General features: G+C 44.5%; 1 protein-coding gene across 1 annotated transcript in view; it reads left to right on the top strand.

The window, feature by feature from the left end:
* Nucleotides 1-379: 379 nt before the first annotated feature.
* Nucleotides 380-21,343, top strand: part of OXSR1 (oxidative stress responsive kinase 1) — a 96,093-nt gene continuing 75,129 nt past the window's right edge. Inside the window, exons 1-2 of the mRNA XM_075746743.1 lie at nt 380-674; nt 19,981-20,093. Of these exons, the coding sequence (XP_075602858.1) occupies nt 605-674; nt 19,981-20,093 (183 nt within the window). The 5' untranslated portion in view covers nt 380-604. The remainder of the gene's footprint in view (nt 675-19,980; nt 20,094-21,343) is intronic.

Below are 21,343 nucleotides of genomic sequence, written 5' to 3'. Positions count from 1 at the left end.
AGGAGGACAAGACGCGACTGACAACCTCTTATCCAATAGCATCTGCGGATTCGGCAGTTTGCAACCAATCGCAGCCCGCAGTGGGTCTTAAGCCAGCAGCCGCTCCCGCCTATTGCCTGAGGGAGGGGAAGATGTGGGCAGCCGCCATCTTGTGTGTGGCATCCCCGCCCTTCCCTTTCTCTTCCTTACGGAGTCCCCCTCCGCTGTCTGCTTTCGGCAACCCGCCGTACCGGCCCGTTCCCCGAGGCCGGTGGCGGCAGCCGACTAAACTGCGGTAGGTTGGTGTGGCGGCGGTGGAGGGACGCCACGCTCAAAATGGCGGCGGGCGGCGCCCCCCGTTGTGGCGGGCGGGGCGTGCGTGCGGCGACGTGCACGGGTGACGTCAGGGCGCTCTGGGCATGGGCAGGTGGAGGGAGCAGGCAAAGTTTGGCCGGCGGTAGCGGCGGGTGGTGGGGCTGCGGGTGCCGCTGCCGGCGGGGGTTCGGCTGGGGCTTGGGGAGGCCGGGCCGTGCGGGGTAGCGTCGCGTCTCTCCGCTTCCTCGTTTCTGCGTGACGCTCCCCCTCGCGGCGCGGAGGGTGGGCGGGCGGCGGGCGCGGCGCGGCCATGGCCGAGGACCCCAGCGCGCTGCCCTGGTCTATCAACAAGGATGACTACGAGCTGCAGGAGGTCATCGGTGAGCGGCGGCGGGGCGGGACGGGGACGGTCGGCTCCCGCCCGGCGGCCGTGCGCGCTGCGGAGGGGATGGGGGGGGGTGTGTGGGGCGCCTCCTCGCTGAGGGGGGTGTGTGTGTCCGCGGAGGGAGGTGGGGGGTGTCTGTCACCCCTCAGCTGAGGGAGGGTCCTGTCATGCAGCCCCTGTCAAGGAGTGGGAGTGTGTGCCACACACCCCCCCCCCCCCCCCCAGCGATGTGTGTGGGGAGGGTGTGAGCGGGGGTCTGCCTTCCCCACCCCGAGGCGTGTGGGTGTCCGGGAGAGCCCTTTACTCGCGAGAGGGGTGTGTGGTGTGGGGGTCTGCCTCCACCCCCTCCCTCCACGGGGGGTGTCTGTGGGTCCGGGCCCCCCTGCCCTGGGATGTGCGTGTTCAGCGAGGGGCTGGGTGCCTTGGGCCTGCCGCTCCACTTCTGCAGCCTCTCCACGGGTGCGGGGCTGCTCCCCCTCCTCGCGCGTGTTAGGCACCCATAGAGGGGGGCGTGGGTCTGCCCCACTCCCAGCAGAGGCTTGAGGTGGTCATGGGGGGGAGCACCCCCCCCTGGCAGGGGGCTCATCTCCCTCTTCTGCACCGGGCCGTGTGTATCCTCATGCCGGGCTGGGGGGATGGAGCAGGACGGGGCCCACGCTGTGGGGGTTCTTCTGTCTGCCCGGTACCGTGCGAATTTGCATGTGCTGGGCCTGTAGCAGCAAACTCCACAGCTTATGTGGGCTCTCTCCTTCCAGAGCACCCCCATTTGTTTGGGGGGGGGGCGACTTCTAGCAGCTTTGGAGCCCCGTCTTGCTTTGATCCATGCAGGGGACACAGGGTTTTGTAGTGTTGCCGAATGAGCCTTTTATCCTGGGTTTTTGCTGCTGCTGTGAATTTTCATTCATTGTCCTCGCAGCTTGAGGCCCCAGCCTTGCTCTTTCCATTAAATTATTTTTTTTTTTTCCTCCTTTACTCTTTCTTGACTTTAAACTGCACAGTTAACAAAGGCAGTACTGATTTATTGGCTGTCTCAACCATTTTGCTGGGGTGTGTGTTTGAGGGATATATTGCTCTAGGGCGAGTATGTGACACATCTGAGGTGGTGCCACAGGTGACTCTAAGGTCAGTGTCTCCCGTAAAGCAGGAGGTGGCTGGGCAGGCTCCTGGCCAAAGGCTTTTACGAAGGAGGTTAATTTTTAGAGTAATCTTTATGGAGTGCTTTTATTTGAAGTTTATAAATGGCGTAGCACTATCATGCCCAGGCCTTCCATTTCTGCCTCATGGGGAGACTTATTTTCTGTTAAGGAGGGCGGGAGAGTTTGTGAAAATGCTGTTTTAAGAGATTAAATTCTTGGCATTGTTTAAAAGTAGGAAGGAACTAAAGCTGTGGAGGGGGGGAAATCCTTGTGGAAATCCCTGTTGCTCTGTGGGATCAAGCTTTGTCCTCTCCCTTTGCTCAGTGGGAGCAGCAGTGCGTTAGGAAGGAGACAAACTCGATGTAGTAAAGACGGGGAAGGCATAATCTTACAGCTCAACCCTCAAAACCTCCTTTGGAAAATGTGCCCTGGGGAGGATGATGTTCAGCCGCTTTGAGTAGCAGGAGATAGGGCGTGGGGAGGAAGGGGGAGAACATGCCACCCATTTCTCTGGGAAAAGAAACTGGATCCGTGTGTGGAAATGCACCTTTTTTTTTTCTTCTGGGAGCCAGCAAAGGGGTGCTGTGGTAGCACAAAGCAAGGATTTGGGCTTGAGTATCCAACCAGACAATCTGCCTCTTTGTAGCTGGGGAGCAGACTGGGATGGGAACAAAAGGGAATGTAAATGCACTTCTGCTCTTAGGAGAACTTGCTGCTGAAGACGCACATCGTACAGCCTCAAAGTATTAGGAGGAGCACAGAGATGTATCATTGTCTCACGTTAATTGACAGAACCTGGGGAGAAATCAGGAAAGAAGTATTTAATTTCTTCTGTACCTTTTCCCTGTCCCTCTGTAAACCAAGTTTCTGGAAATTGCCCATTCATTGAAAGATTGTGTTGGCATTCTGGCGTGTGATGGAGTGTACACTGAGATGTGTATATTGCAAACATATGGTTTCTCTTTTTAACTTTCCCATCCCCCACCCCCCTTACTCATTTCAAACATTGGTGTGTCTGCCAGCATCCTGGATGGAGATGTGACACAAGTTTCCTAACATGTATATGATTTGTAGGACAAAATGTCACTGTGTTAACTGAGCTGGACTGCCTTGCCCTCCTGCTTCATGTCTCCTGTAAACCTTGAGAGTTTTTCTTTTTCTTTTTCTCTTCTTTTTTTTTTTCTTTTTTTGACCTCTTTGCTTCTGTAGAGCTGTAAAAGTCTTTCAGCAGGGAACAAAGAGATGTCCTGGTGTGGAAAGAGATGAACCTTGCACCGGTGCTTTTGAAAGATTTAGCTTGTTTCCTGATGAAAAACGTTGCTCTTTATATTTAGAGTTCGACATTCAGTAGATTACCAGCTCAGCTATTTTTCCACATCAGAATAAAGGAAATCCATGTGTAGTCCAATTCCTTAATTTGTGCTGGTTTTGCCTGGAAATAGCCATATGTGGCTTTCATTTGACGTGGATGGCTCCATACTGATTTGGTGCAGGAATCGAAAGAGCAAGTTGTCTACCTTCAAAAAGAACTTCTCCAGTAAAACTGCCCTCCTGATTCCGGCTAATATTAAAAAAAGGATTACTCAGCACTGGGGATGACTCATGCCATCATAAAGGTATGGATTAATGCCTGCATTTATTATGCTTGGTTAGTGTTAGTAACTGCTGAGTAGCCTCCTTAGGCTTAAATAATTTCTGTTTCACTGAATCAAGGAACCTTACTCAGGATCAGAACCTGACTTTCATTTCAAAACAGGATAAAATGGAGATGGGGTAGAAGAAGCAATTTATAAAGCATTTTTATGAAACGTACCCCCAGAGTAGCAATAGTCTTTGCAGGTGAATACCCCCTCTGGAGACATCTAAATTTTCATCTAAAAAGAAAAATGTACTCTGTGCTGGTGGTTGTGAAGGTGGTCTTCCAAGTGTGGATTGCATACAAATCATGGCAGTCGTCTTTTTTGAAGCTTAAAAAAAAATTCGACCTCATGGTGCTTCTGCTGGTCAGATACTCACACATGCAGGTTCCTTTGGATCTCAGTTCCTGTTGGAAACGCTGGTAGCGGTAGTGAAGTTGATTGGAACTGGGTCATTCTCATTTTGCTACTTTTTTGGAAAGATGAGAGCTGTGCTGGCTGTGGCTGTTTGATTTAGGAGCATCCTCTTTGCTGTGAACAGTCTGTGCCAGAAACAGAAGATAAATTAGCGATGGGAGTGCTCCCTTGCTCTGTTCCTGTGCCCTTTCTCCCCTGACAGATTCCTTCGTAGTGATGAGGACAATGCAGGCTGCATGAACAGATGTGGTGGGAGTTTCTTCTCCCCTCAGAAATCAAGCTTAAATTGAAAATTGAATTCACCATTTACTGAATGATTAGGTTTTTTAATGACTGCGGTTCGTGTAGCTTTTAACTTGGACTTTGCCTGCGAACACATTGATATTGAGTTGAATATTTAGACTTCTAGCCTAGTTCTTCCCAAACACTACATGTGAATGTATGTATGCCTGTGTGGGAGAAACTTTCTTTTGCAGGTATAGAGGAACTTCTTAGAATTAAGATTTTTGCTTCCCCAAACTTTATCAAAATGTCTGTGGTCACCCATCTTGTGCTTGGTAGTAATCTCATGCAGTGAAAAAAGCATGGTCATTGAAGAAAAGCAGCCTGTAAGTAGTCACCAGGTATGACTGAAGTCTTTAGACGTGTAAACCAGGCTGGAATGGGAGGCTCTTGTCCAACAATAACTTTTTAGGTTTCTTTTTTTTGAAGCATGCTGTTGATTTTTACCTGTGACTCTTATGTGCTAGCTGCAGCCAGTTTCATATGCCTAAGTATTTAAAACCCATTGAAGAAAAATGTTACACTCTATAAAATATAACTGCTTGAGAACTAAATTGAGCGTTTAGACTTCAGTCTTCATGCCATATGTTTTGTTTTAGCATTTCCTCGCAGATTCCCACTCCTCCTCACCCAACCTAGCTAAACACAATTCATTCCTGCAGCGTGTTCCCAGTATTTAGGCTGGTTAATTCATTTGAAGACTTGCTTTGTGTGCCTATTTGTAAAGTTTTTCCACTTCAAGTTGGTAGAAAAAACCTTTTTGTTGTCTTACATTATGTTAAAGCATATATAAAATTATCTTTGGTCAAATGTAGATCTGTTAAAAAAAAAAAAAAAAGAGGTCATTCCCAGTACTTGGTCTGCTTCGGCACTGAAGTGGGTAATGCTCTGTACTGCGGTTTCTCAGCTGCTTGGACATAGAGAAATAAATTCTCCTGTGTATTCCTGAGTGAGACGGAATAGCCAGGTTACTCCTGCGTCCAGGCTACCTCTTCTTTGAATACCTGGCACACCTCACTGCTTTAAGACCTTTGATACCATCTTTCTACTAGATTAGGGCTAAATTGAATTGACCGTCACCTCTTGGGAAGTGAAAGCAAAAGGTGTTTGTGCATGTGTCTTTGTTTAGTGTTTCTGTTGTTTACTCTCTGATAGGAAGGAGGATAAAATGCACAAGGAAGCAGACTGAGGACTTACAAAGCCAAGCAGTGGTGAAAGAGGCTGGCTGGGAAGAATACGTTGTTGTTATTGAAGCGGTGTGGCTGCCTTGCGTACTGATTTGAGAGGAGGGCAGAGATGGTTCCTGCTGCTTTCAGCTGCTGTGGGATATTAAGAAAAAAACAAAACATTTGGGGTTTTTCATGTGGAAGTAGTTCACGCTTTCCCATGGTTGGTTTCTACATGGTAGTTGCTTCCAGTGCTGCTAGCTTCCCAGATTAATGTTTAACACTTTCATTTCTCAAGAATACCATTTAAATAGTTTCAATTTAATGCAAGTATCTCAGCTAGTGCTGGGAAATGTGGATGTGCTGTGCTCCTGAGCACACCTGAGGGGTGTATACACTGGCTGACAATTGCACGCCTGGGAGGCTGCTTCCTTCTGCAGCTGATGAAATCTGGGAGAGGATCAACTCTTCCCCAGAACGTTTGCCTGTTTAAACTTGGCAGCATCCATTTTATTTCTGCTTGCCCACCAAGTCAGTGTCTAGAGATGTCATATTTTAATAAAAGTTGGAGCTGTTTAAAATGATGGGCAATAACATTGGTTCTTATTGCTAATTGTGTTAGTGAATTGCGGAAAAACTGCATTTTGGTCAAATTTTCTTGGAAGATTTCCCCTAATATGCATGATATCAATCATAAATCTCTGTAGTCATAAATTTAGCTGTGGACATGCTAATGGAGTGCTTGTAAACTCAGTGTTATTAAACTTTCTTAATAGGGAGAGACAGACTTGAGAGCTTTGTGGGTGTAGAAGAATAGCTGTCAGAGCAGTGGAATTTGACATTGCAAAATCTTTGAAATATCAGGATCCTGGGACTTTCCGGATGGATTTAGGCTATTACCCTGCACTCCCTTTAGAATCAAATAACTGAAATGCACATGCAAAGAACTGGGCTCTCAAAGTTGCGGCAGTTTCCTGTGACTTCACCTGAGGGAGTTCAGTCTTGACATTTCAAAAAAAAAACAAAAAAAAAAAAACCCAAAAAACAAACCATCAAACTGTCTTTCTGGCAGTCATGCAGGAAAGTCTCGGAGGCAGGGTTAGGTCCCTGAGTGATAGGTAGTCCAGGCTCTTTAGCAGAAGGTCATCGCTCTTGGTGTATGAGAGATGTGGCACCACTGATGTGGAAAATAATGCATATGCTAATGAAGAGAGCCATGCTAAGAACAAAATCAAACTTGTCTGAGTAAGACAAGATCATTGCAGCAAATAGTGTAAATCTAGCTAAATGACAACAGGGTTACTGGTACCTGACTAGTTCCACCATACTGTTTCAGTATTTCTTATGTTCCTTTTGTGCGTGAATACAAATGAAGAGACTGACCTTAGTGTGGGATTCTGTCAACTGTAAGGTTGATCCCTTAGGTTGTCCGCGTGTGTCATTTGCCTTGAAACGCTGCTAACGCAGTGCTAACTCGTGTTAATCACCACAGCCTGCATAGTCCGGTTAAAAACACCGACTATGTGGTCCCGTCACATAGTACAAGCAGGTAGGGATTTGTGGTGATCCAAGTGCAAAAAGGAAAAATCCAGTATTTCTTTTCAACCCTCCTCAATTGCTGCAATATCCAGCAACATTTTTTTTTTCCAAGTCCTTTCTTTCACCACTCCCCAAGGTTCTTGAAGATTGTTGCTTTCTGATGTGCATCACCGCATGCAGAATTTTTGCTTAATACAGATTTTCTGTAATTGAGAGAAATTCCACTCTGGAAAAAAAATATTTGGTTATGTATCAACCTCCACCAAACTAGAGTTTAACACACCTTGCAAGGATTTCTTCCCTCCATCTCTCATCCATTATTTTTATACAGCTTGTACTGCGTGCTTGTGAAACAACACTTTCAAACTCTTACAACTCAGTCGAATTAAAATACATTTTTTGAGGGAATACAGAAAAGCTCTTCTGAATAAGGTTTTAGTTTCTTGCCAAATTGCAATTTTCTGCCCCACCCGTTTTGTCTTGAGAGCTACTGAGTTGGGGGCAGGGGAGAGAGAAATACCTTGTTTTGTTTCATTTAGCTGTTTCATGCTAAACTGACTATACCATTCTCCCAAATGGGTATTTCCATCAGGCAGGAAATGAGCCTATGTAAATTCATCCTGGAGAGAAAAGGTATGAGCAGCTGTTAAAGAAGAATAGTGTGAGTTGAAATACTTCAGTGGTTGACTCTGAGTGTAGTAAATTCTCTCAGGGTTTTGCCAAAATTTTACCGCTTTATAGTCATGAATGGTAATTTAAGCACAAACTTTACTCTCTTTACTGCTAGCACCTTGCTATTAATAAAGCTGTGTGGGAGGATGCTCTGATTCCTTTTCATCCATCTGCAGCATTGTTAATTAAGTTAAAACTGCAGAGTAAAATTTTGACCTTGAGTACCCCACTGAGTCTTCTGGTGAGATCTAACTGAGCATGTAGCTTGTCCTGTGGTATCCTCTGCTAGCTTGTTGTCTGGAAGAAGTTAAGTTGCCTTTCGTCTTGGAGGGGAGTTAATTGACAAATTTTGCAGTTTTTTAGAGGGGAGAGTGTTGTCAAGTAGGAAAGCGTTCTAAAAAAACTAGTTGTGAACGTGGAATTGTATTGACATGCTTGTGGTCAGGATATGAAATTATTGCATCTTGTGGCAATTCAACATAATGTTTGGTAAAACTGAAGTTTTCTTAAATATTGGATGAAAGCTCCATGGTTACTGTTGGACAGGTTGTGCATTTTCATTTTTGATTCAGTCTAATTTAGGCTCTTGCTCATTTTTAGTCTTCAGGGGATTGTAAGTCCATTTTCTTGGGTTCCAGGGTTTGTTCCAGCTCTCTGAAAAGGAAGTTCTGAAAACAGTGCAAAGAGTGAGAAATGATAGCATTTGAAAATGTAGAGAGCAAGTTAAAAGCTGTGGGATGAGAGCACTTAACGAATATTTTTCTTAAGGAAATTAGCTGGCTATGCTCAGAGCTGATACTTACTGTTGAAGTAAGCGGGGCAGCTGAAACAGCAGTCAGGCATTTTAGGCCATCTCCTGCTTCAGGCAGACAACGCGATACTAGGTTATCTCGATGGCTTAAAAACTCATAAAGATGATGCTTCTTCTCACGGACTAAACACCTTTCCTGCAAAATCCCCAGGGATGAATTTCATTATGTCAATTTTCAGAACGCAAATGGAAAGCTACTGTCACTTATTTTGCTGAAGCACAGAGCTAGAAAGGACTCCCAGGGTCACGGAGTCCAGTTCCCTGCTATCGCTGATGCCAAACTGTATAATCCCTATATCAAATTAATGAGTGCTTGTGTTTGAAATGGCGCATGGGGGAATTACAGGCACACGTTCTATTAAACACTCAAACCTCCGTGTGACCCTGTCATCGCTGTATGAAACAGCTGCTTAATGGATTCCCTACGACAGTGGGAAGTAACAATGCCTTCCCTTTTATAGCGTGAGTCTATAGCTCAGTGTTTTTCTTATGCTGCTTGCTTTATGTTTGGGCCATATCCACAAGGACGTGTCCCAGTGAAGGTATGGGAGAGTTGCAGCTTGGCATTTGTGCTGTCTCCAAACCTTAAATGTGTTGTCTACAAATGTCTCTGACTTCTGATTCTTTAAGATCTGCCAGTGGAAATTGAGTCCTTTGGAAACTGGAAGTGTTATATGTCCTCGCTTCTCAGAACTTCACCTCCTAGGCTACTTCTTTGTGAACCTCTTTGTCTCTCACCTTGCGAGGTAGTGCACCAAGCAAGTTGAAAGCTGTGGCTGTAAGTTCCATCCCTTCGCTAAAGTAAAAATTGTAATCATCGGGGATGCCAAGTGCTGTCTAATAAATAACTTGGTATTAACAGCTAAGAAATACTTGGCTATTGACTTCCAGCGAACTGTACTTCACTGGAAAAAGCGACTTGAGCATGAACTCTTTTTCTGTTGAACAACTCACCAGTGCAAATCTTTATTTGAACAGCTGATGAACTAGCAGCCTGAGCATAGTTATTTGTCCAGATCCTAAGGCTGAGGATGGTTCTCATTACTCCTGGTTAAAGAATGTAATTTTTAACCAGTGGACTAATCTTGTATGCTGAATACACTAATAGACACAGGAAAGATTTATTAGATCAAACTATTCCCTGAAAAGAAAAGACATTAGCCTTCAAGAGAGGACATATCAGATACTTAAAAGCTTATTTACCTAAAATAACCACTGTACTATCAAACATCTGCACTGTATGCAGACAGATTGTTCTGTTTAGTGGAATCCTGGCCAAATAAAATATCCTCTACAGTTGACAATTACAGTTGAGACAGAGTTCAAAGATAAATGTTGGGAGGGAAGAAAGGAGAACGCTGGCTTGGCTACTGTACCAGGGCTGTATTTCGACCCTTGGTAATACCTGATGACAGCCAGCATGATATTTACATTGCTGCATATACCATAAAGACAACTGACAGTGATTAAAAGGGAAGGATAAACCTTCTCCGGTAATATTGCTGTGTTTGGAAATGAGATGTTTGAGCCTGCTTTCCATCGTGTGGAGTTAACACTGCATAGCTGCAGTGCTCTTTAAATTAACCAGAGATCCTGGCATGAAATCAAATAAATATAATTGGTTTCAAACTGAAAATCTAATTTAGGCATGCTAATAGCATCTTAAGTAAGTGTGGCAGGTCACGCAGGACTTGTGTAACTGGCCCTTGGAGCTTACTGTTGTTACTGTCATGGGGAAAACAGTCTCAAAGGCATTCCCCAAATCACCCGGGTGCCTTGTGCAGCTGGAGAGTGTTTGTATTTTCTGGTGAGGTTCTGGTCAGACTGTCGGTGTGTCCGTAGTGTTTCCGTGCTTTTCAAGGTGGGTTTCAGGTCTTCCGTGCTTCGGTGTTTGCAGTGAAAAGGTTGAGGACGCTATCAGATGGGCTGATACTTGCCCCTGTTAATTCTTCTGTCCACTGATACCATCATACCATCTGTGACCAATGGCTTTTTCTCTTTTTTTTTTTTTTTTAAATTTTCTTTTTCCTGCATCTCTTGTTCTAGCGTACAGTCCAATGGCTGGGTGGCTGTAGCTCTGCTGTGTTCAGCACCGCTTGGAGGTAGGGAGGCAGCTGAAAGCCTGGCTCAGCTGTGTGTACTGTAAACTGGTGACTGTAGGTGAAGCAGTTCATTTGTGAAATCAAACAGCGAAGTGACCTGGTGACAATTTTGTCAGATATCTTGCTGACATGCTTTGCATGGCCAACCCTATTCATTGCCCTCTGTTCCAGTCCTGGCCTCTGTTATATTGACAGACTGACCATTTTCTCTCCAAAGCTGTCACTTCTGTGCTTAGTCTGTAAGGATTCCCAACCTGAATGTTTGCTGAAGGTGGGAAAACAGATGACGTTTTTCTGTGTGCAGGGCCTAAGAGATATCGAAAGAGTTTTGAGAGAACAATGCCACATGGGGTGGGGTGAAAATTTCCATAAGACTCCCCTTCCTTTCTGCAGAAACTTTGGCATTGAGTCGTGCAGTTTACAGTAGCTAGATCTCTCTACAGCTTAGAAATCAGCGAGTCATTTATTTATAACGTGGAGTTTGATGGGACCATGGGGAGATGTACCCAGCCCATCAGTTGCTGATAGCTCTGAAAATGATTTTGGACTTCTTGCAAGTGACTGGATGTGGGTTTGTATTTCTCCTTTCGAGTTTGAGAACTGAATTAAAGTCCTGGGCAATAGGTCTGCAGAGTCAAATGTTCCTGTATTGATGATGGACCACTGGAGGGGAAGCATGTCTAAACAAGCGGTGGCAGCACTGTATGATCTTTACTGTTATCACTGCTTTTCTCTGTACACAGAGCATTAGGAGTCTTGAAAGACATTGTCTTACATGGGCAGAAACCTCTGAGCTCTGAACGCAATGTGTGGGTTTCAGTGGTATTGTCAACAGCGAGAGCTCTCATCAAGATGGTGAATAATTCACTGTCTGCAAGTTTACGTGCAGTTCAAATATTTTGGCTGTGTTTCTGATTTGATAGCTGAGTTTCACAAATCTGCTTCTCCTTATTTTCTGGAATTTTTTGAACAGACTGGAATAATGCTGTAATATTAATTGTCTGTTGGACACTGCAGGTACTAACATGAAATGATTGAGCAAAGATTCTCAGACTTTGAGAAAAGCATGTAATTGAGTCTTAACAACATAAATCCCTCACGTGAGTACCGTTTGAAATAAATGACCTCGCAACTTGCACAGAATTGCAAACTACTTGAGCTCTGACTATACTGGAATAAATGGCCAGAGGTCATTGCAAAGAGATACACCTACAATTTAAATGAAACAAATGTAGGAGTTCACAAGTAATAACTGTGCTTTGTCCCCTTCCTCCTTCCAATCCTTTCATTAAAAGGTTTAGACAGTAGTCATCAGACGTGCTGGTGCAAAATAAAAGTAATTTTTATTTAAGTCTTAATTCTGTGCCTGGACATATTAGCTCCCAATTATTGCCCTTTCTCAATGTATTGTCCAGCACATGCACTGTGTCTTAATGTCTGTGCAGTCACCTTGGCTTCAACCCAGCTACATGTTAGCAGCACTTGGCTGTGCTCAAGGTGAGCCCATATGGAATGTGCTGCGTTCGCTGATGTGAGTTAGGCTGTATTGAAGGGCGGGGTGACATTTTGACATTGACCACATGGAAATGCAAAGTTTTAGAATAATTTATTTAAAATGGAGTTGAGCTATTCTTTTTAAAGCTTTTTTTCTCAGAAATATAAGGGTAGCTACCCTCTTGTAAATGTGGGAGTTCAGTATTGCACCTACCTGTAGGACTGCTGCACCTGTGTAATGCAAGTGTCTTCATATATAGTGTGTACTTACGCTGTGATATTCAGTCAGTGGGGATTGCTGGTTTTCCTCCGCCTCCCCAATACAGACTTTAAATTTGGCTTCCTCACAACCGTTAAGTCTGCTTCTGCTTTTTTGGCTTTACTTATGCTTCTTTGTTATAATCGATGATTTATTTTTTCCCTGCAGTGTATTAGCAAGTATTTCTTTCCTTCTTCTGTATTCAATATCTTTCTGCCTCTGCTGTAGATAAAATACCGCACAACTTGAGTTGAGAGAGGGTGCACCAAGTTAAACCTGGCCTCTTGCTGCCACTACCAAGGTTTTAAATAGGATATTACCATCTTGCACTGTGGATGTGTTGTCCTTCAGCTTGTGGAAAAATGAGTGTAAAACCCTGGTTCCTGTCTCTATGGGAAATACTATTCATAGTAAATCTGTATCAGGAACAAGTGGTGGAAAGGTCTGGGAGTGGGCGTGCAGCTTGGGAGCTTCCTGGGGGTAGGTGCATGTCTGCACTCCCTGTGTTAGTATGGAAAGGGAGCTCTGCTCACTCTTGTGGTTTTGTAGCTTTTTTTGTCGTCTTGGCCATGGATTGCTGTGCTGCTCCTTTTGTTCCCCATAGGTTTTTCAACCAGGCGCAGAACAAAACCGACTGAATTTTCCCTTGCTGGTTTCACTGCTACTCACAGTGTTTCCAGCAGCAGCATTCAGAGTTGGCCTGCCGTTTGGGTTCTCTCTGAGCAGTGCTAGAAGCACCCAAGTGATCTTCCTGCTGCTTCAGGGCTGTAACCTCCCTTCTAGCATCATTAACATTTGCAACACTCTTCCTGCAGTACTGGGCTGAGTAGATGACGCTTTCCTGTGAAAGCTTTCACCTCACCGAGGGTGAGCATATTTTTTCATCTTCTCTGTGGCAGTACTAGGAATATGTCTGAGTCCCATGCTGAATTCCCTTTGGTTTTATTAATGCTATTTGTAACTGTCACTGTGGATTGCATCTTCCATTTTGTAGTAGGAATTTGATACATAGTGGGGAAGTGGCTTGAAAAACTATGACCCTATTCAAGCAACATTAACATTGTGTTACTTCACTTTTCCTGAATTGCGGGGCTTGTGCCCAGAAGACTTTTGACATCCAGTGGACTCTTCTTACTGAGTTCTGCTTGGGGAAAGGAGTATTCCCACCTTGTATTGAGCTGGCTACAAATTTAAGAGTAGGCTTTTTTGCTAGCTTGTTTTCTGAAGAGAGTTTCTCTTTACGAGAGGACTCTCTTCTCATTAGAAACCTCAAATGAGGTGGAGAAAATAGAGGTATAACTTTGCCTTTATCGCAAATGGACCAAACAATGCAAGATCAGTCTGAGTTTGCAATCTGGTGTTTTATTTCTGGTTTAATTAGATCTGTATCTGCCTTGCGCTCTGTAAGAATGCTTAAGAAATTCTATTCCCAGTCTTGTAGCTTCATGTTTTATTACTCTATTGTCCTTGGAATGAGTAACCACAGAGCAGAGCTCCCACAGCTCTTTGGCATGAGGCTGTCAGAGAGTTGAAGCATTGGGAGATGGAGGTTGCTGTCCCTGTGCCTGCAGTGGCAGGCATGAATACAGAGTCTGTTCTAAAGCATTAAAGGTCTCCAGGGCTTTGGGTGTCCTGTCTGTGTGATCTGGAGTGAGGACCATTAACATCACATCCTCAACCAAGAGATCTTGGGGGGGTATGTGTGATTCCATGACTGGATCTTCTGCTCGTTGTTATAGATGTGTAATCCCATAAAAAGATGTGAAGCAAACTGTCTACTTCTCTCGCTGCTTCTGCAGCTGATGACAACAGGGTGATTTATTTGGTTGGTGTAACCAGCAGGATGTAAGATAAACCCTTTGAGAGATTGTGCCAGAGCCCACAGGACATGGTTCTGAATTTTTCTTTTTTTTTTTTTTTTTTTTACCTGAAACTGATACCTGGAGCCTGAAAGCCATTGCTTGGTCCAGAGCAGCCTTGCAGGGAAGTGTTTTGTGTGCATTGTTCATAAGAGGAAAACCCGGAGGCACAATTATAAACAGAGCCTGCGTCACGAGCGGCTTTCTGGCGCTGCACTCCAGATAGTGGAGGATGGATTCCAGATCTTGCTTAAAAATAGAGAGCTTGTGTGTGCGCTGGGGAATGGTGAAAGGAGAGGACAGGGTTGTGCAGAGGTGTTCAACTGAGCGTGGTCTAATGCTGAAGGAGACGTGGGAACATGACTTATGGGGGCAGGCTGGGAGATCTGGATTTCTTCAGCCTTAGAAGAGTGAGCTAAGGGAGGATGTTGCTGTCCTCAGCTATCTAGTGGGAAGCTATCTAGCCCAGATGAAGCTGCGCTCTACGGAGGTGCACGATGAAAGGCCATAGTTGTGAGCAATGCTGGGAAATCTGATTAGATAGTGAGGTGAAAAAAGCTTTACCATTTGGGTGGTCAAACACAGGAACAGCCAAAAAGGTTGTAAAAGTGTCTGTTGTTAAAGATATTCAAAATTAGACTCAATTTGATGCTGAGGAAACTGATCTAACTTGGGATTTGGCCCTGCTTTCAGCAGGAGAGTGGACTAGAGGCCTCCAGAGGTTCCTTCCAACCTAAATTGCTTGTAACATTCATTTGGCCCCAGAAAAGCGTATTTCCTCTGTAGAGGGGATTTGCTACCACATTAAGATAAAGACTGATGCTCCAAGACTGTTATGGAAGATGTCCTCTGTTGATTGAAACAGCTATGTGAGCATTGGAGTTACCTTGAAGGGAAGTTTTCACATCTACCAGGGTACCTGAAACACAGTTTCCAGTGGTGGGATGGACTTAAAGTTTGGACAACGCTGTTTTGTGAGCACTCTTTCTATGTAGCTGCTTTAAATTGCCATTGCACATGGTGGGGGAATACTGTTCTAGAGCCTGGATTTGATGTCTGTCTTGTGACCATTTGACGTGAGTGTTCCCATTGCTTAAGCAGAAATCTCTGCCAAAAGGACCTCTAGCTTCAGTTGCATTCGCTTGGGAGGAGGCATCCGTGCAATTTATCCCAGGCTTATTGGGAGAGCTGCAATGTCATTCTGTGGCTGCAAAGATTCAGTTAGCTTTGGAAACAAAGTGTATGTGAACGTGCTGTGTCCTCAGGTTAGTCCCCTGTCTTCCCATTCCTCCAAATAGCCTTGAAATCATTGGTTTCCATCTACTTTAACGGAGAACTCGGACGGTTGGTGTGGTGTGGGTTTTTTTTTTAATTTAAAAAAAGCAAGCTTCATATAAGTTACGTGACAGTACGTGACTGCAGAAGAGAGTCCAGCCACCCTTGAAGGCTGGCATTGAACTTCTGTGGGGAGTTTGTCTCTACTTAAGGAGAAGTTCAGGCTGGAGCTCTGGATGCTGAAGGTATAGGGAGCATGGATCCTGAGGAGATACCCTGGGAAGTCAAGCTTCAGTAACTGAGTGCTTGGGGAGTTTTTGGGTTGGGTTGTTTTTATCCTTTCAGAGGTTGATTTTATTTCAGAAAGAACTATTTAATCATAGAAACATGAAAGAAGCAAGGGTTAGAAAGGGTATGTTTTCCTCCTTAGGCAGTGTTTCCTAAAGCAGGTCATGACCCTTTTATGCAGGAATTCTGCAGCTGCTATCCTAAGGGTTGGAATTGTATCTAAGAGCCTACAGAGGCGAAAGCAAGGGGTGTTAAACAGATCCTAATACCCACTCGGGGTCTGTTTCCTCCTCCCCCCTTCCCAACAAAATGATCTCCTGCTTTTCAGGAATAAAGCAGCAAGCATTCGGCCGTGCCCAGTTTTCATTGTTTTGCTAAGCCGTTATGCTGGAAGAGATTAACTAGAGAGCGAATTTTCTCCGAAAGCTGATCTTGAGGGAGGTGGAGGGAAGAGCCTCAGCACTGACCTTGATCAGAGTGTCTTGAGGTGGGGAGCGAGCATGAACTGAGCACAGGAGCATTAACCCCGTGCTACCCACAGCATCGCAGCTGAGCAGTGCATAGCACTGTGGTTGGCTCTGATCACAGCAGATCTGTGTCTGCCGGGAGAGTTGGTTTGTCTAAGTTGTGCTACCCTAGCGGAAACTGCTCTTGTAGACTTTTTTTTTCTCATTGAAGGTGGTTCATAGCAGCCAGGGAAATCACTTCCCCCCCCCCCCCCCCCCCCGTATATTTATTACTTGGTCTTAAAGTTTAAAAACTTCTTTGCCAGGATTTTTCTTTTTCTCTCTGTTGATGTCATCATCTCTATGCTTGTTTTCACTTAGCAATGTGTTTAGCATCCTTGCTGCAACTTCTTTCCTTTCCTTCTTTTGCCACCCTGGAATTTCATAAACAAATTGTGTGGCTGCAAAGCCTGAAGTGGCCACGTTGCTATGTTTTCTGTACTCTTCAAAGAAGCATGGAAACCTGTCTTTGTTTGGTCTCAGAAGCACGGCACACCACTGTTGCTGCTACCAAAGAGCAGCTTGCTTGTGGCACATCGTGCTTGCAGCTTGGCTTAATCCTTTCTTGATACGCTTTTGAGATTTCATTGTTTCTCTATAATTAAGTGCTACAGAGGAGCTGAAAGAAATGACGAATTAGTGGAAGAGGGGGGGAGTGGGGAGAGCAGGTGGTGATCGAAATGAAGAGAGCTGCCAGAGAAGTAGGAGCAGCAGGGAATTAAATGGGAGGAGTCTCGAGTTTGGATGATTCCCTGCCATGTGCCCAGGATTTAGTTTGGGATTTCATTACTGTTCAAATAATGCCACACACCCATAACAGATCGGGTCTCTGTAGGCTGGAGCATTGTCCAAACACGTAGTGAGAAGCTGTTTTTGCCCTGAAGTCTGTCCTAGCGAGCATTGATCAGGCAACCTCGAGGACTGGGAAGGAGCTGTAGCATGCATGGTCCTGCTTTTAATTAGTCTGCATCTATTGTTTCTGGTAGTAACATCCAAAAAAAAAAAAAAAGGAAAGCACAAAACCATTCCTTGTGTAGTCAATTCTATAAAACCCTGGACTTCACTGTCATCTTGTGAAAGATTTCATCTACAGTAGTGGTATCATGTTTGGATTGTAAGAAGCATCTTTGCCAGTCATGTGTACACCAACTGGGTTTAACTGGCACAGAAATCCCAGAGCATCATGTTGTGGGGAGAAGCAGGTGTATGCTGAAGCTGTGGAGTGTCTGAGATACCCAGAAAGAGCCTTTGAGCACAGATACTCTTGTGTTGATGAGGACCGTGCAGGTAGTTTTAGAGATCAAAATAAGCACCACAAAACTAACTGCGGAGTGAAAAGGGTTGTGTGACAAGATGGTCCTCTCAGGTGCATACTCCTGTGCTCTTACAGCATCTGGCTTGTGTTTTCAGCCTCTGTCTATAACTATGCACCAAGACATCCAAAGAAAGAAATCGTAATACTGGTGCTTTGAATGTGTCAGCAGCCACGTTTCTTCTGGGATCTGACTCTTTCCAAAGCAATGATACAGGCACAAATGTTTGTTTTTTTCTTCTGATTTCCAAAGGCTGTTGCTGTAGGGAGACCAGCGGCGCTAGGAAATGCAAACTCACTTCTCCTGCCTTTTGTCACCACTTCTGTATGCTCTGCTGTCTTTATCTTGAGGCACTGCATGTGTTTTCCCTTTTTCCCCCCAGAGAAGCAGGTACTGGGTAGAGAGGAGCAGATCAGTGCAACCCAGGATTCCTAGTGAGTGGGAATATGTCTGTGCTGGGGCTGCTGCTTTCGTGTTGGAGTCTGCTCCTGCTACCTGCCTGGAAAAGCCACCACAGGGCCTGTATGTGGAGGTTTGCTTTTGAGATGTTTGTCCCATGCTTAATGTTGTGCATTTCAGCCCTGCTCCTGGCACTCTAGCCAAACAAAAAGCTTTTTCTGAGTGCTCTTTGTTAACGTGTCTGCCTAGACTCTTCCATCATATCCGTCCTTTGCTCAAGACCCTGCTTATGGCACTCAAACTTTGTTTTCAAAGCCCCTTGTAAATATTCTTGCCCCTAGTGCTATCCTTTTCTTCCACCTAAGTTTCTCCTGGTAGTTTTGTTTTGCCCTGTGCTGTGAATAGTCTCTGAAGAATAATATGCGTGCAAGTAATAAATGGCCTCAGTCTTGAACTTCTTAAAAACCCATTTGCTTCATGAAATAGGTCAGCTTTAGCAACCTTGCTGTTTTGTGTTCTGCACATTGCTGCTTTCTGCTGTTAAAATGTAAACTCTGAAGTGCAGGGAATCAACTGGCAAGCTGATGCTATTGTCCAGGGCACACTTCCAATGCCATATAAAGTGAAGTGAAACTCTAGTGTAGCTCCACTGTAGCAGTTACTGGTTGAAAATTAGAGGAGCAGAGTCCCACAGTTCAGGGCTTTGTAACTTATTTCAGTGTGACTTTAGATGGAGCAGTTTTTCTAGTGGAGGGTGTCCCTGCCCACAGCAGGGGGGTTGGAACTAGATGATCTTTAAGGTCCCTTCCCACCCAAACCATTCTGTGATTCCTGGATCTTTCAGGGCTGGATTTCAAGCTCTTTCCCCCACCTGGCACTTGATTCGAGTTTGACTGTGACTTGGTGCAACTTGCTGCAAGGAGACTATTGATGGTAGTTGTAAGGAGCTTCAGTAGCCTTTGTTTGAAGATGGTTGCCTCAGTTTATCTGAACGTACTAGAAAAAAAATAGTTTGCAAAAATGTGCTTGACCTGTATTGCACAATCTTGAAGTAGTTTTTATAGCATTAAGAATAGGAGAATCTGGTAAAATAGGTGTGTTATTCCAAAATGCAGAATAGCTGTTCTCGTCTCCCTCATCAGCACAAATGGCTTCAAGAGTTATGCCTGGGATAACGAACAAAATAGCTGTGAGTTTATTTTTTTAGGTATTGGCAATAAGAAGCTCTTGAGCTATTTTCTGCCTATCCCACCCACTTTTTAATTTGAATTTATTCTTTTCTGGTGAAGTGTGTAAATGTGGGGAGGCAAGATGAAGGTAGAAAGTAAAGCAACAAGGTGTCCTATTGATGAGATGTGAATGTTACAACTGTTTCTGGAGGCCAACAAATATGAGCTTAACATCAACTATATTTTAAATCTCACAGCTGCAAACTCCTTTTGATATCAAAGGATGTGATATTGCTGAGCAGCTTAAATCCAGAACTTTTATCCCTACATCTAGCACTTTGAACAACTGTACATTAAAATGTGTTATTTTTTTCCCTATTGGAACTTAAATGTTCTCTGGCTGTGGTTTTCAACCCAGACACCAAGGCGGTGTGTTACTGTGTGAGAACTGGAGCTGAACAGGCTTGAATGAAGCCTACCTCGTGTCTTTGCATAAAATGAGGAGACGAGAACAGCAATTAGTACATTAAAAATATTTGAAAAATCTCATTAGTGTTGGTAGCAGAGAGTGTGTAGCTTGTTTTGACACTTGGGGTGAGCACGTCAGGTTAAAAGTCTGTGTGACCTCAGTGGCCTTTCTTCTAAAAGCATACAAGAAGAATCACTCCTCTGTTATAAGCAAGCTGGAGTCTGGAGGGTTTTTTTTTGTCTGCAGAGCTGTAATGATCCCTTCAAGGGATCATAAAGATCCACTTGTTTCCATTTGGTTAGCCCAGCACTTCGATGTTGCAGCTGAGCTGACCCACTGAGTTACACAGACCTGGAGCAGGGAGTGTCTGTGGGGTTGCCTTCACTGGGTTTTCCCCTGGCTCTGCTGTCTTTACTAACTGGCACTCGTAATTTTGTTTTCTGACTTCCCTTCCTTTCTGCTGAAGTCCTGTAAGATGTTGCTAACTGTCTACCTCTTTCACCCACAGGGAGTGGAGCGACTGCAGTGGTGCAGGCAGCCTTCTGTGCTCCAAAGAAGGAGAAGGTGGCCATTAAACGGATCAATCTTGAGAAGTGTCAGACGAGCATGGATGAACTTCTGGTATGCAATCAAAATTGTCTGGGGAGTTGTACTTAGCAAACAGATTATGCTAACTAAGTGCCTTAAACAACCTTTCTTGAGGTGATGTGAGGGGACCTGACTGATTTCACTAGAGGCAGCTCAGTTGTCCTGGTTGTGGGACATGATACTTAAAATATTAAAAAGATCAGCTGTTGGAGAACTTCAGGCTACTTGTTTAGAGCTAAGCACTTCCTGTAATCCCTTTGTTTTGAACAGAGTTAATGTGCAAATGTGAAGCTCAGCTGTACCCACAAGAGCTCTACAGTTTGAGGGGCATCCAGAGCTACGTGTGCCCAGAATATTTAAACTTTAAAGGGAATGGTCTTGCTTTCTCTTCCTTTCCTGCAGTTCTTTACATTTTTTTTCCCCTTCACCTGTAAAGAGAAAAAAATGGAACAAATTAGCTCTTGTTCCTAATCTCTTTCTGATACTGATGCCAGCTAAGGGATTGCTCTGACATATTGCAGGCTGCCAGATGGAAAGCCCCACTAATTCTGAGTTCAGGACAGGAGGTAGAGGCCTTTGGAGCTGCAGCTTTGTAATTTTCTTCTGCTGTGTGCTTCTCTTTTCAAGATTTTCTCAATGGAAAATGGCTTCTGTCAGGTAGTCGTGGTAACTAAAATTTCTTTTTCTCATCTGGCTTTTATGTTGATGGGTTTTTCTTCTCCTTTCCTCTGTGTGTGTGAACTGGTGCTTCTGTAGTGCAGCAGCTGTCACCTTCACCTCACATGTGGAAGGTCCCTGGATTTAAGCCAGGCAGAAATAGACATTCCTGTGAACGTTGAGGCATCTCCTCTAAAGGTGAGAAAGGTGTCTTGGGTAGAACTTTTCATAGTAAATAATGGCTGGCAGGGGTTGAGGAAAGGTAGGGAGATGAGGCCTTGCACCACCTTTCCTTTTAAAGCAACTCTCTAGGATTTTTTTTTTATCCTACCTGTCTGTCTTTCCACTCGCATCTAGACAGCTTCTGTAGTGTTATCTCAGGCACTTGTTTTGGTGATTGCAATTAGAAAGTAGAACAGACAGAGTTCAGGAGTCCTGGATAGCTCAACACTTGTGTGATCTTCAGCAAGTCACTTGAACCATGGTTCCAGCTTCCATCTAGTGACTAATGCTATTTTTATCCTTATGGGTACCTACAAATCTGCTCTCCTAAAGAGGAAAGGCTTTGTCTAAGGTGTCACATTTTAGGGTGCCTGTGAAGGGTTGTGTGTAGTACTCTTGACCTG

The sequence above is a fragment of the Balearica regulorum genome, chromosome 2 (assembly GCF_011004875.1).
Source record: "Balearica regulorum gibbericeps isolate bBalReg1 chromosome 2, bBalReg1.pri, whole genome shotgun sequence".
Taxonomy (NCBI): Eukaryota; Metazoa; Chordata; class Aves; order Gruiformes; family Gruidae; genus Balearica; species Balearica regulorum.
Note: the sequence above shows the minus strand (reverse complement) of the source record. Positions and strands in the feature narration are given on the sequence as shown.